This window comes from Pseudopipra pipra, chromosome W (assembly GCF_036250125.1).
Source record: "Pseudopipra pipra isolate bDixPip1 chromosome W, bDixPip1.hap1, whole genome shotgun sequence".
Classification (NCBI taxonomy): Eukaryota; Metazoa; Chordata; class Aves; order Passeriformes; family Pipridae; genus Pseudopipra; species Pseudopipra pipra.
This window is the reverse complement of record NC_087580.1, coordinates 34,259,873-34,272,557: the sequence shown is the minus strand read 5'-3', so window position 1 is coordinate 34,272,557 and position 12,685 is coordinate 34,259,873. Positions and strand designations below refer to the sequence as shown.

General features: G+C 54.5%; 1 protein-coding gene across 1 annotated transcript; it reads right to left on the bottom strand.

The window, feature by feature from the left end:
* Positions 1 to 4,184: 4,184 nt before the first annotated feature.
* Positions 4,185 to 5,175, bottom strand: LOC135405401 (olfactory receptor 14J1-like). The gene has a single exon (XM_064640096.1). It carries the CDS (start codon positions 5,173 to 5,175, stop codon positions 4,201 to 4,203), a length of 975 nt encoding a protein of 324 aa, XP_064496166.1. The 3' UTR covers positions 4,185 to 4,200.
* Between the last annotated feature and the right edge of the window lie 7,510 nt (positions 5,176 to 12,685).

Genomic DNA, 12,685 nt, shown 5'->3' with positions numbered 1-12,685 from the left:
TAGCTGAACTACAAAACAACTCTTATTAGCTGTAGAAGTCTTGAAGACTTGAAGACAATTAAAGGAAGGAAAATAATTTTTTTTTCAGTGTTTTAATGGGTCCCACAGTGTATTTGGAGTTGCATCAGCTGTCAGTCCAAGATGGACCATGTCAGAACTGGTGAGGCTGGGGGTGAGGAGCAAGGTTGATCATCCAGGGTCAGTGTGGATCTCCTGAGGAGACACTCAGCATCAAGATCACTTGGAGAACACCTCTATCACCTCTTCTCTGAACTTAAAAATATCCATATTTGAATTAATACAAAAAAAGTACAAACTTGGAAGACTTGTTTTGAAATTGCCTTGAAGACAATTAAAGGAAAACAAAGAGATCCTGAGGGATTTCTGCATTTTAATGAGCCCCACAGTGTGTTTGCAGCCCAGCCCACCATCCTGAGGTACTGAGAGAAGATTGAAGCAGCTGCTGAAGAAGTCAGAAGCCAAACTGCAAGTCCCTTGAAGCATTGCTGGGCCCCACTGAGGGCAGGCACTGCCAAAGCCTCCCCAGGGACTCCTTGGAGCAGCTCCTTGGAGGCCAGGAGTGCAGGCAGACAAAGGCTCTGGGCAGGCCCCTGCAATGCTGAGCAAAGCCTGCCTTGGTTTTGTGGAGCACAAAGGCCAAGGCCTGAGCCCCAGGCCCTGGCCCAGCAGATCCTGTCCCTCCCGGCTGGCTCAGGGCTGTTTGGGGGCACTGGGATGGGAGGGGGAGGAACAACAAAGGCCCAAAACTGGGCAACCCCTGCCAGGCTCCTGAGGGAGGGGCGAGGCAGAAACCAAGGGCAGAACCTGCCAGGCAAGTTGCTTGTGGTGGCCTGAGTGGCAGAGGCAGCTGCCAGAGGCAAGGGGACAAAGGCCTGGGTGCCTTTGGGCCTTGCAGCCCTGCCAGAGCCCTTGGCCATCTCTCCTGCAGGCTGTCCTGCCCTGGCCCTGCTGCTGCTCTGGCCTTGCAGGCTGCACACACCCCTCCTGCTTTCCCACCCCCTCCCAGCAGCATTTCTAGACCCTCCCTGATGTCTCTGCACCAGCTCTGGCTGTTGCCATGTGCACTTGGCCTTCTGAACTTGGATCCTGAGCCCCTGTGCCACAGGACATCCCTCCCAGAGCCCAGGCCCTTCTCCTGGGGGTCACTGCAGAGCTGAGCAGATCCAGGTCACCTCCCATTCCTCTGCCAACCCCCTGGGCCTGCTCTGGGCTCTCCAGGTCCTTGCCCTGCTCCCAAGGGCTGTGGGGGTGCTTAATGTTCAGGGCTTGGGGTTTGGAGCTCAGGGTGGGGATTAGGCAGAGTTTTGGGAGGTTTGTGGCACTGTCTGGTTCATGATCAGGGGAAGAGCTTTTTGGTCTGGGTTAGGATAAAAGCTTGTTTTTTCACACTGATAATACAGGTTTGGGATTGGGGTGGGCATTAGAGGATAAATAAGAGTCTGGAGTTCTGGTTTTGGGCTTTTTCTGGCTTGGAAGTAGAGCAGTGGATTCCTTTCCATGGGTGGAGCAGCACTTTTGAGTGGTGTTAGAACTTGAGGTTACAAAGTGCATAAAGGTCAATCAGGAGTGTTTGCAGACAGTGTTTCAGCACTCTCAGCATTCCCTGAACCTGTTTTTACCTCATCAAAATCTTTCCTCTCTCTTGGCCAAGCCCCTCTTTCCTTCCCCAATTTTCTTATTCCTTTTGTCCCAGTTCTTCCCAGCCTCCTCAGAACTTTCATCAGGATGGGCTCAGCTTTGTGATGATGCTGTGCAAGCTCATGGAATCAAGGAGCCACTGTGAAACTGCCGAACCTCATGGAATTATGGGGCCATTGTGACCCTGGGGAAACCCATGGAATCAAGAGGCCACTGGGACACTCCAGGGCCCCATGGAGCCAAAGGAACCCAGGGACAGTGGGCAACCTGATGAAATAAAGGGCCACTGTGACACTGCAGAAACACATGGAATCAGGAGGCCATTGTGGCACTGTAGGGCCTCTTGGAAACAAAGAAACCCTGGGCCACAGTGGAATTTTATGGAATCAAGAGGCCATTGTGACACTGGGGAACCTCATGGAACAAAAGGAATCCAGGGGCACTGTGGGACTTCATGGAATCAAGGGGCAGTTATAACATTGCAGAGCCTTATGGATCCAAAAGAACACAGGGAAACTGTGGAATCTCGTGGAACCAAGAGACTGGTAGGGCCTCATGGAACAAAAGGAACCCTGAGACATTTTGGAAGCTCATGGGACAAAACGTCCATTGTGCCACTGCAGAGCCTCATGAAAATAAAGGAACACAGGGACACTGAAATGTGGTGGAAAAAAGGGGCCATTTTGACATGTGGGACGTCATGCAAAAAAAGAAACCCTGAGACCTTTTTAGAACCTCATGGAACCAAGGGGCCATTCTGACCCTGAGGAACCTCATGGACTCAAGGGGCCACTGTGACACTGCACGGCCTCATGAAACCAAAGGAACCCTGAGACATTTCAGAGCCTCATGGAACCAAGGGGCCACTGTGCCTCCCCAGAACTCCATGGAATCAAGCAGAGCCGCTGCCTCCCCCCCGCCGCCGCACGGACAGGAGTCGCCGGCTCTGCCCCGCTTGGACACCTCTGGGGTCAGCGTGTTCTTGGGCAGCACAACTGATCTCAGACCAGAGAGTTTCCCACCTTTTGCTTTGCCCCCTCTTTTCCCCAGGCACAGGGCAGCCTCTTCCCATGGCCCCTCTGCTCACACAGGGTGTCCTGCACTTCTCCTGGCACATCCCATCTCCCCACAGAGCCTTTCCCCAGGGGAACACGTCTGTGCTGGCCTGAGCAGCCCTTCCTGCACCCCCTGCCCATGCTCCCCACAGCCCCTGAGCTGGGGGCCTGCTCTGCGGAGCACGGAGGCTGTGGGGCCCGGGGCCATGGGGGACTCTGTTGGGCTGTGCTGCTCCAGCTGGGAGGCAGAGCCAGCTGATGGTGCTCCCTGCCACTGACCACCTCCCACAGAGGCTCCTGTGTGGCCATGGAGGGGGCTCAGAGGGGCCCTGCCTTGTTCCAGAGCTGGGACATGGCTTTGGGGGCTGCTCTTCGTCAACCTGTGGAAGTTCACTGAGGGCAAGAGAAGTCACTTGCAAGAGTTTTCCCTGTACTTGCTGTGTCCCCTGGGCTTGCAGAGCTCTGTTTGCCCCTTCACAGCAAGATTTAGTACTTGATCTCTGGTAACTCCACCCTGGGCAGGATTCTGCTCCAGGGCTCCATTCCCTGCTGACTGGATGGGATGAGCTGTCCCTGCAGATCTTCTGTGCTCTCCTGCACTTCCTGAGTTCCTACAGACAAGTCCTCACCTGCCATCAGAGCCCTCACAAGCTGCAGAGCCCCAGGCAGGTGACTTGGAGATCATTTGTCACCTCCATTGGCCATCGGCCACCAACACACAACATCTGAACCAGCCCTCAGTCCCTGCAGTCCCAGTGGATCCCTGACCTCACTGCACTGTCTCCATGGACAAACAAGCAAAGCAACAAGACTTTTGACAGTCTAATCCTTGGACTTCTTCTCCATACCAGTGTTGGGAAAAGACCTCAGCCTTCAGGAAGTGCCTGGAAGGGAATCCCTTTGCTGCTGGAACTGCTGTTGTGGAGCCCAGCCCTGTCCCAGAAGTGCCCAGGGCCTGTCCCTGCCTGTGCTCACAGGCCTGACCCACAGCAGGACAGTGACTGAGCTGCCAGAGCACTCAGGCCTTGGGCACGGACAGGAAAGGAGAGGGTGGGAGTGCAAAGAGAGCAGCTCTGAACAGACCCAGTTCTGGGGCTCCCTGGCAGTGCTGGGACTCTTTTCCCCTCCGGATCTGCAAACATGGAAATGCCCTCCAGCTTCAGGGAAGGTCTTGGAGGAAGAATTTGGAAAAAAGAACTTGTGTCCTTTCTTACACTCAGAGATTGTGATTCCTCATGTAAAAACTAACACAGGGAGGATGTTTGACAAATACCTTGCTGCACAAGCTTTTAATTTGTTTAAATGCACACAAAGAATGATTCCTGATTAGTACATTTTGTGGGTCAAAAAAAAGAGGTAGAGAGTGAATTATATGGGATGAAGAATAAAATTTCAGTGTTAATGACATGAACAGATGAACAAAAAGAAAGCCCACCACCACCACCACTATCAAAAGCATTAGAAGGCAGGCTGGAGGCAAAATGAGTTACGCCATGAGTGTTCTGCAGAAGAAAAGATGCAATTTATTGCTTCTCAAAAAACATGGAGTTATCATTTTTCTCAGGGCATCCTTGAGCTCCTGGTTCCTGAGGCTGTAGATGAGGGGGTTCAGTGCTGGAGGCACCACTGAGTACAGAACTGCCACTGCCAGATCCAGGGATGGGGAGGAGATGGAGGGGGGCTTCAGGTAGGAAAACACGACAGTGCTGACAAACAGGGAGACCACAGCAAGGTGAGGGAGGCACGTGGAAAAGGCTTTGTGCCGTCCCTGCTGAGAGGGGATCCTCAGCACAGCCCTGAAGATCTGCACATAGGAGAAAACAATGAAAATGAAACAGCCAAATATTAAACAGGCACTCATCACAGTGAGCCCGATTTCCCTGAGGTAGCCTGAGTGTGAGCAGGAGAGCTTGAGGATGTGTGGGATTTCACAGAAGAACTGGCCCAGGGCATTGCCCTGGCACAGGGGCAGGGAAAATGTGTTGGCTGTGTGCAGCAGAGAATTGAGAAAGCCAGTGGCCCAGGCAGCTGCTGCCATGTGGGCACAAGCTCTGCTGCCCAGGAGGGTCCCGTAGTGCAGGGGTTTGCAGATGGCAACGTAGCGGTCGTAGCACATGATGGTGAGGAGGGAATACTCTGCTCCAAATAAGAATATGAGGAGAAAAACCTGTGTAGCACATCCTGTGTAGGAGATGGTTGTGGTGTTATGGAGGGAATTGTGCATGGCTTTGGGGACAGTGGTGCAGATGCAGCCCAGGTCTGTGAGGGAGAGGTTGAGCAGGAAGAAGCCCATGGGGGTGTGCAGGTGGTGGTCACAGGCTACGGCGCTGAGGATGAGGCCGTTGGCCAGGAGGGCAGCCAGGGAGATGGCCAGGAAGAGCCAGAAGTGCAGGAGCTGCAGCTCCCGCCTGTCTGCCAATGCCAGGAGGAGGAACTGGGGCATGGAGCTGCTGTTGGACATTCGTTGTTTCTTAGCATAGGGCCTGTTCAGAAAAGGAAAGGACAGGGAACAGTTAAGACAGACCTCTGTGAAAAAGCAACTTCATTTCTAAAATAAATCAATGTGTCAAATGTCACCAAATGCACTGCCAAGGAGTCAGTTTTGCTCTGCTCCAAGGGGACATGGAATTTTTTGGTAGAGCTCTCACACACACAAGTAATATCAGATGTAAGAGATTTTGAATACAAAAGTTCCATCTCTACACTAATGACTCAGAAGAGCTGGGGCTGCAGAGCAGAAGCTTAGTCTGAGCTTAGAATAATTGTTACTGTGGTTTTTATTTTTGCCATCACACCTGGGGAAGGTTCTTTTCCACTGCAGGAATCCTCATTTCTATGGCCCAGCACACATTGCCCAGCAGAGCTGCAGGGAAGGGTCCCCACAGCTGCCTGAACGCCCCCTCCCCCAGGCCTTGGGGGCTCTTGCCCCCCACTCCCTGCCCAGGGCTCTGCTGCCTGGAGCTGTCACTGCCAGCAGCTGCTTCCCTGGGCTCAGAGCTGGACACTGCCAGTGCTGCCAGAGCCCATCCCAGCCCTGGGGGCTCAACTCTGCCCTGCAGAGCCCTCCCAGCAGCACAGGGCACTGCCCAGGGGCATCTCTGGCTGGGCAGGTTCTGATGGCAATGTCAGAGCAACCCTGAGGAGGCTGGAAAAGTGACACTGATGCATCTATTAGACAGTTTTGATGTTTGATACTCTCAGGTTCAATGCCCTCTAATCTAACAGAGTTCAAATTTCAGTGTCTCCTCCTGTACTCAGAGATTAATTCCTCTGTCGCAGTCAGCACCCAGACAACCCAGAGTATAACACTGAAAGAACTGGTTCATTCTCTTGAAGGTACCTCCTGTCTGTCTGTGCCTCTTGCTAATACCTTCTGGAAAATTTCCTGCTTTGATCTGGAGCTGTGACAAGCCCTCATCCCTGCAGCCCACTTTGGAGATCAGAAGGACTCTGCCCTGCTCTGCCCTCCCAGGAGTTGTTCCTTCCCCACAGCCCTTCTCCCCCATCCCCGTGGCAGCTCCTTGGCCGGGCTGAGAGCTGACCCTGGCAGGCAGCAGAGTCCCTGCCCCAGCACACAGAGCCCTGGGGGCAGGACCCTGCTCTGCACCACAGCCCTGGGCACCCCTGGCTGCACCCCCACCTTCCCACCCCACAGCCAGCCCTGCCACAGGGAACCTTCTGGCCCTGGGCCTCTGATGGGGCAGCAGCAAGTCCTGCTCTGCAGCAGCTTCTCCTGCTGCACCCCAGCAAATCCAGCAGAGCCATCCTGACAGCTCCTGCCACTGCTGCCATTTGGCAGCTGGCAGAGGCATTTGCAGGAACTCACCTGCACTGCTCTGCAGACAGAGCCTGACCGTGGCAAAGGGCTGGCAAGGTTCCTGCCCTGAGCAGCTCTGCCCTGTCCTCCCACCCCAGGATCCCTTGAACCTCCTGCTCCCTTCTCCTCTCTGCCCTTGCTGCCTGCAGCTCCTGCCCTGCTCTGCCATATGGCCACTTCCCCTGCACTGCAGCAACTGGGAGAGTCCTGCTGAAAGATCCTAGAAGCTGTGGGATGTGTCAGCTTTAGGAGATCCCTCCAGGAAGGCAAGTTGAACTTTCCTACAGCCAGAGAATTCTTCCTTCAAATCCTGGGAAGGTTTCTCCTGTAGTGAGAGCTCAGTCACCTCCCAGCCCAGGCTGCCTCTCATCTCTCTGCCTTCTCTCCTGTGCCCTGGGTGCTGCAGGCAGTGCCCTCAGCCCTGCTGGGCTGTGCAGAGGAGCTGCTCACCAGCAGAGCTGTCTCTTTGAAGCTCCTCTTGCTTGCCAGGAGCTCCCTGTGTGCCAGGAGCCTGGCCCAGCTCAGCAGCACAGCAACAGCCCCAGGCAGCCCTTGCTCTGCCCCTCTGGGCTCCCTCCAGCTGTCCCTGGGGCTCCAGGGGAGCCTGCTGGCACACAGCTGAAGGAAATAATGATGTGCCTTCTCTCAGCTGGGCACAGACACTTCTTTCAGCACTGTCATTTCTCCAAACAGACACAGAGTTAAGTCCAAGAGTCCCCTTTTCATGTCCCATCATTAGACAGGAAACCCAGACAGTGCCCAGGAGGGATCTCCTTCACCTGCACTCAGGGAAGGGACTCAGCTGAGTCAACAGAGGTGTCTCCTTGTGGCTCTGCAGACCCAGGGCCAGAAGGACACTCAGCTCCCTCCACAACCCCCATGGGCTGGGATTCCTCCTGCCCCACTTCAGTGGGCCCAAAACAGGCCCCTGCAGGTGACTCCTTGTCCCAGCTCCCATGGCAATGAAGGAAGACCAAAGCCAGGAGTGACCTGCTGGGACACAAAGCCCTGGTTCCTTCTGAAGGGCCAGAGGTGACCGAGATTCCTGCTGGGAACTGCAGGCTCCAATGCAGCAGTTCCGAGGAACAGGGCAGCAGCTGTGGGATCTTCTTGGAGGCTGCTGGGACATTGCTTTGGCCAACTTCAGTGGCAGAAGGTGCCCATATGTAGGACAGGGGAACCTGTCACTGTTCCTTCTGTCCAGGGCAGCCCCTAGAGGTGTTCAGGTGACCAAATGGAGTCAGGTGGCACAGGGAGAGAGGTCTCTCTCCTGTTCTTTAGCAGGGTATTTTCTATATGTCCTTGGAGTATAATGGCCATTGTCTCATGGACATCCCTTCAATGCTGAACCTAATTGAGGGCAGCTGAGCCTGGATTGAACAGCCAAAGAGGGGCCTGTAGTGCCAGGGGAGGTGCCAGGGCTCTGCAGCACAAGTGCAGCAGCTGCCATGGACAGCACAGGGCCTGTGCAGGGACCCCGTCCCCATTCCCAGCAGCTGTGGGAGAGGCACCACCCAGGGCTTCTCAGACACATTGGGGGCCTTTGGGGCAGGGAGTGAATCCCAGCCCTGCAGGGACACAAAGGCTGTCCCTTCTCTGCCCAGCCAAGGCCGGGCCAGGCACGAGTCCAGAGTACATCAGCCCAGGCTGTCCACACTTGTTTCCTCCCTCTGCTGGCTCTTCTCTCCCCCAGCATTTCAGCAGCATGTGCTGATCTCCTCAGGGATCAGGCCTGGGATTTTCCCCCTGGGCCTGAGTCCCAGCACGTCCACCCCCAAGGCCATTGTCAGCAAAGCCTCTGCACAGCCCAGCTCTCGGGGTTTTCAGAGCAGCTTTCCCCACTGCAAGTCTGTTCTTACCCCGGTGCCCCCGCTGAGGGGCTGCAGCCAGACAGGCCCCAATGCCCTGCGTGTGGGGCACAGGCAGGAGGAGCTGCAGCCCCAAGTCTCTCTTCATTCCACTTGCAGGCAATAACAGCCCAGGCCTGCTGAGACAGTTCCCAGGTTGCAGGTCTGTGATGGGTTGGGAGAGAAGGCCAAGGAGACACAGGACAGAAAGAGCAGGAGAGAGGTGTCCTCAGCGGGAAGGAGCTTCTGGGACCTGTGGAGCTGCTCTAGGGGATGAACAACTTGGGTGAACTTTTGTGGCTGAGGGTCAGAGGAGAGAGTGGTTTGGGTGACCTTGTGGAGTGAGACAAAGATCCCATTCAAGTTGGCTTTGATAACCCTGGAATTCACTGGAAAGGCAGCACGACAGGATGCAAAGAGTCCCAGAGGTTTCTGCAGAGTCTTGCTCAAGACACCCCTTGTCACACAGGCCTTTAGAGCACAGCTGCTCTAAAAGTTGGTGGACAACAGGGAGGCTCATCTGCATCTGCTTCTGTCCAAGAGGAACCAAGAGGTTCCCAGAGAAACTGATCGTAGCGACGGGAATGTGTGGTGGTTGCCATGGTAACTGAGTGTAGCAATGGAAATGTATGATGGTTGCCATGGTAACTAACTGTAGCAATGGGGATGTGGGATGGTTGCCATGGTAACCGAACATAGCAATGGGAATGTATGAGGGTTGCCATGAAAACCGACCATAGCAATAGAAATGTGTGCTGGTTGCCATGGTAACTGACAGTGGCAATGAGAATGTATGATGGTTGCCATGGTAACCGACAATAGCAATGGGATGTATGATGGTTGCCACAGTAACTGACCATAGTGACGAGAATGTATGGTGGTTGCCATGGTAACTTACCATAGCAATGTGATGGTTGCCATGGTAACTGACCGTACTAACGGAAATGTATGATGGTTGCCACGGTTACTGACCGTAGCGACGAGAATGTATGGTGGTTGCCATGGTAACTGACCATAGAAACGGGACTGTATGATGGTTGCTATGGTAACCGACCAAAACAGTGGGAATGTATGCTGTTTGCCATGGTAACTGATGGTAGCAATGGGAATGTATGCTGGTTGCCATGGTAACCAACCGTAGTAATACAATGTATGAGGTTTGCCATGGTGAATGTCCGTAGCAGTGGGAGGTATGATGGTGTCCATGTGTCCTTGTTAGGACAGCTGGGACCGATTCATCACTGGATGGGTGTAGCCCAAAGCTGTGTATTCTATAGCCTTCCATGCCATTTTCCCAGAAACTGTTGTCAGTAGAGGCCTATGAGGTGGGGCAGGGATGTTCCTGAGCACCCTCATACCCTTTTATGGACTGAGCAGCCTCATACCCTTTTATGGAATTCCCCGCTCTGAGGGAAGAACTAAGCATCCTTTTATGGAATTCCCCGCTCTGAGGGGAGGACTGACCATTCCTGCCTGAACTGGAGAATATATAAACCTGGAGTTTCAGAACCTAACCACCACTCGTGGGATCCAGAGGAGGACTGCAGCTCACCACTCTCAACCAACCTGAGACCACCACCCTCAACTGGACTGCAATCCCCACTTTTGACCAGACTGCAAGAGCTCTCCCACCAGCAGGTTTTTCCCCTCTCCCTTTACTTTGGACTCAAGCGGGGCCCAAGGAACACCACTTTGTTCATGCCCCAGGGTGCTGGGTTATACATTTGGGTTTTTTGGGTTAAAAACAATTGTTTGTTTGTATAATTGTACTTACTGTATTATTTTAATAAATTGTTATTCTGACTTATAATCTCTCCTTTGAGTTGAGTTCATTTCCCCTGCTGGTTATCTCTTAAACCAGCACAAGGGTCCAGTACTGGACACAGCACTCCAGGTGGGGCCTCCCCAGTGCCCAGCACAGAGGGGCAATCAGTTCTCTGCTCCTGCTGGCCACACTCTTCTCCACAAAGGCCACGATGCCCTTGGCCTTCTTGCCCCCCTGGGCACACTCTGCCTCATATCCAGTCCCTGTCAAGCAGCACCCCCAAGTCCCTTCCTGCTGAGCAGCTCTCCAGCGCCTCTGCCCCCAGCCTGGAGCGTTCCAGGGGGTTGTTGAGACCCAAGTGCAGGCCCTGACACTTGGCCTTCTTGATCCAGCCTGTCCAGATCCCTCTGCAGAGCCTTCCTGCCCTCCAGCACATCCACACTCACACCCAACGTGGTGTTGTCCACGACTTTCCTGAGGGGGCACTCGATCCTCTGGCCCAGATCATCCACAACGATGTTAAACAGGAGCAACCCCAATCCTGAGCCCTTGGGAACCCCACTAGTGACTGGCCCCAACTGGATTTCCTTCCATTCCCCACCACTCCCTGGGCCATCAGACACTTTGTCACCCAGCAAACAGTTCTCTGGGCAAGCCATGAGCAGCCAGTTTGTGCAGGAGATGCTGGGGGAGATGGTGCCAAAGGCCTTCTGGAATTCCACAGAGACACATCCCCAGCCTTTCCCTCAGCTGCTGAGTGGGTCCTTTGTCAGAGAAGGAGATGAGGTTGGTCAGGCAGGACCTGCCTTTCCCAACCCCACGCTGGCTGGGCCTGATCCCCTGGTTGTCCTGCCCCTGCCATGGGATGGCACTGAGGAGGATCTCCAGCATGGACTTCCCCGGTCCTGAGGTCAATGGCACAGGCCAGGAGTTCCCCAGATCCTCCTTTTGGCCCTTCCTGGGGATGGGCATCCCATGTGCTTGTTGCCAGTCAGCTGGGACTTGTGCAGTTGTGCAGCACTGCTGGGGAATGAGTGAGAGTGGCTTGGCCAGCTCTTTCTCCAGCTCCCTCAGGACTCTTGGCTGCATCCCATGTGGGCCCAGGCACTTGGGGGGGTCTCACTGGCAGAGCAGGTCACTGACCATTTCCTCCTGCATTGTGGGGGCTTCACTCAGCTCCCCATCAGCAGCTTCCAGCCAAAGCCTGCCTGCCAGGTGTCCAAGGGGTCAGTTCTGCTGCCCCCTCCTTCCTTCCCCACAATGGAAAACTCCCTCATTTTGTGTCCTTGTGCCCCAGACGGCTCCAACCACCACCTCACCCACCAGTCCCACAATCATGGAATGCTTTGGCTTGGGAGAGGCCTTCAAGAGCATCTCAGCACCCTCAGAGTCAAGAATTCCTTCCCACTATCTCCTCCAACCCTTCCGTCTATCCGTGTGAAGCCACTGCCCCTTGTCCTGTCACTCCAGGCCCTTGTCCAAAGTCTCTCTCCATCTTTCTTGTTGGCTCCTTTCAGGCACTGCAAGGCCACAATTAGATCAGCCCAAAGCCTTCTCTTCTCCAGCCTGAACAATCCCAGTTTTCTCAGCCCTGAGATATTTCTGAACCTCCCAGAATCCAGGGGCCATTGGGACCCTGCAGAACCTCCTGCATTCAAGTGCTCCTTGTGAAACTGCAGGCTCTCCTGGAACCCAAGGATTCCTGGAACACTGCAGAGCTCACGGAACCAAGGGGCCACTGTCCCACTGCAGCTCCTTCTGAAGCACAAGGGACCCTGGGACAATGGGAAATCTCCAAGAATCCAAAGGGCATTTGGGGACTGCAGGGCCTCATGGAACTAAAGGAACCTTTGGAGACTGGGGAAGTTCATGGAATCAAGGGGCCATTGTGACATGTGGGGCCTCCTGGAACCAAAAGAACCCTGAGAATTTCTGTGGGAACAAGTTAAGGCAGCAGCAGCTGCATTTAGTTAATCAGGATCCAAAAGGAGTGTTTTGGCCTTGACTGGTGTTTTCCATCCAGAGAGTGCTGTTTGCCAAAGTGGAAACCACTTGGAACGTTCTGCATGGTAGCCTGTGTTTTTCTCTTGTGGCTGAACACAGCCAGCACATGAGGGGAGGGGAATGTGTGGGATCAGGGCCCTGCTTTGGGGCCATGCTGGGAATTCCAGTGGACTAAAAGACAAAGCCCAGGCGCTGTTTCCAAAGGAACCCCAATGAAAGGGGGACACTGGAAAGATGGGAGGACAAGTCCCGGAATGGAACTCTGTGTGTGCAGCCTCATTTTCTCCTTCAGCACCCACAGGAGAGGGGGCAAAAAGTGGGGGTTGGGACCCCAGAAGTGTTCAGGGGGGAAATGGGGGATTGAGGGGACAATGGGAATATGGAAGGAACAGGGAGAAGGGTGGGAAAGGGAGGGTTGTCTGGAGGGTCTGACGGTCCCATGGGGGTCTTTGGGCACAGGGGAGTTGGCAATGGGTGGTGGCCCCACTGAGCTCCCAGCTTACTGTGGGGTGCTGGGGGCTGCTGGATCCAATCTCAG

What these genes read in the sequence shown, in the direction of transcription:
- LOC135405401 (XM_064640096.1), bottom strand. Translation starts at nt 5,175, where the DNA reads ATGTCCAACAGCAGCTCCATGCCCCAGTTCCTCCTCCTGGCATTGGCA.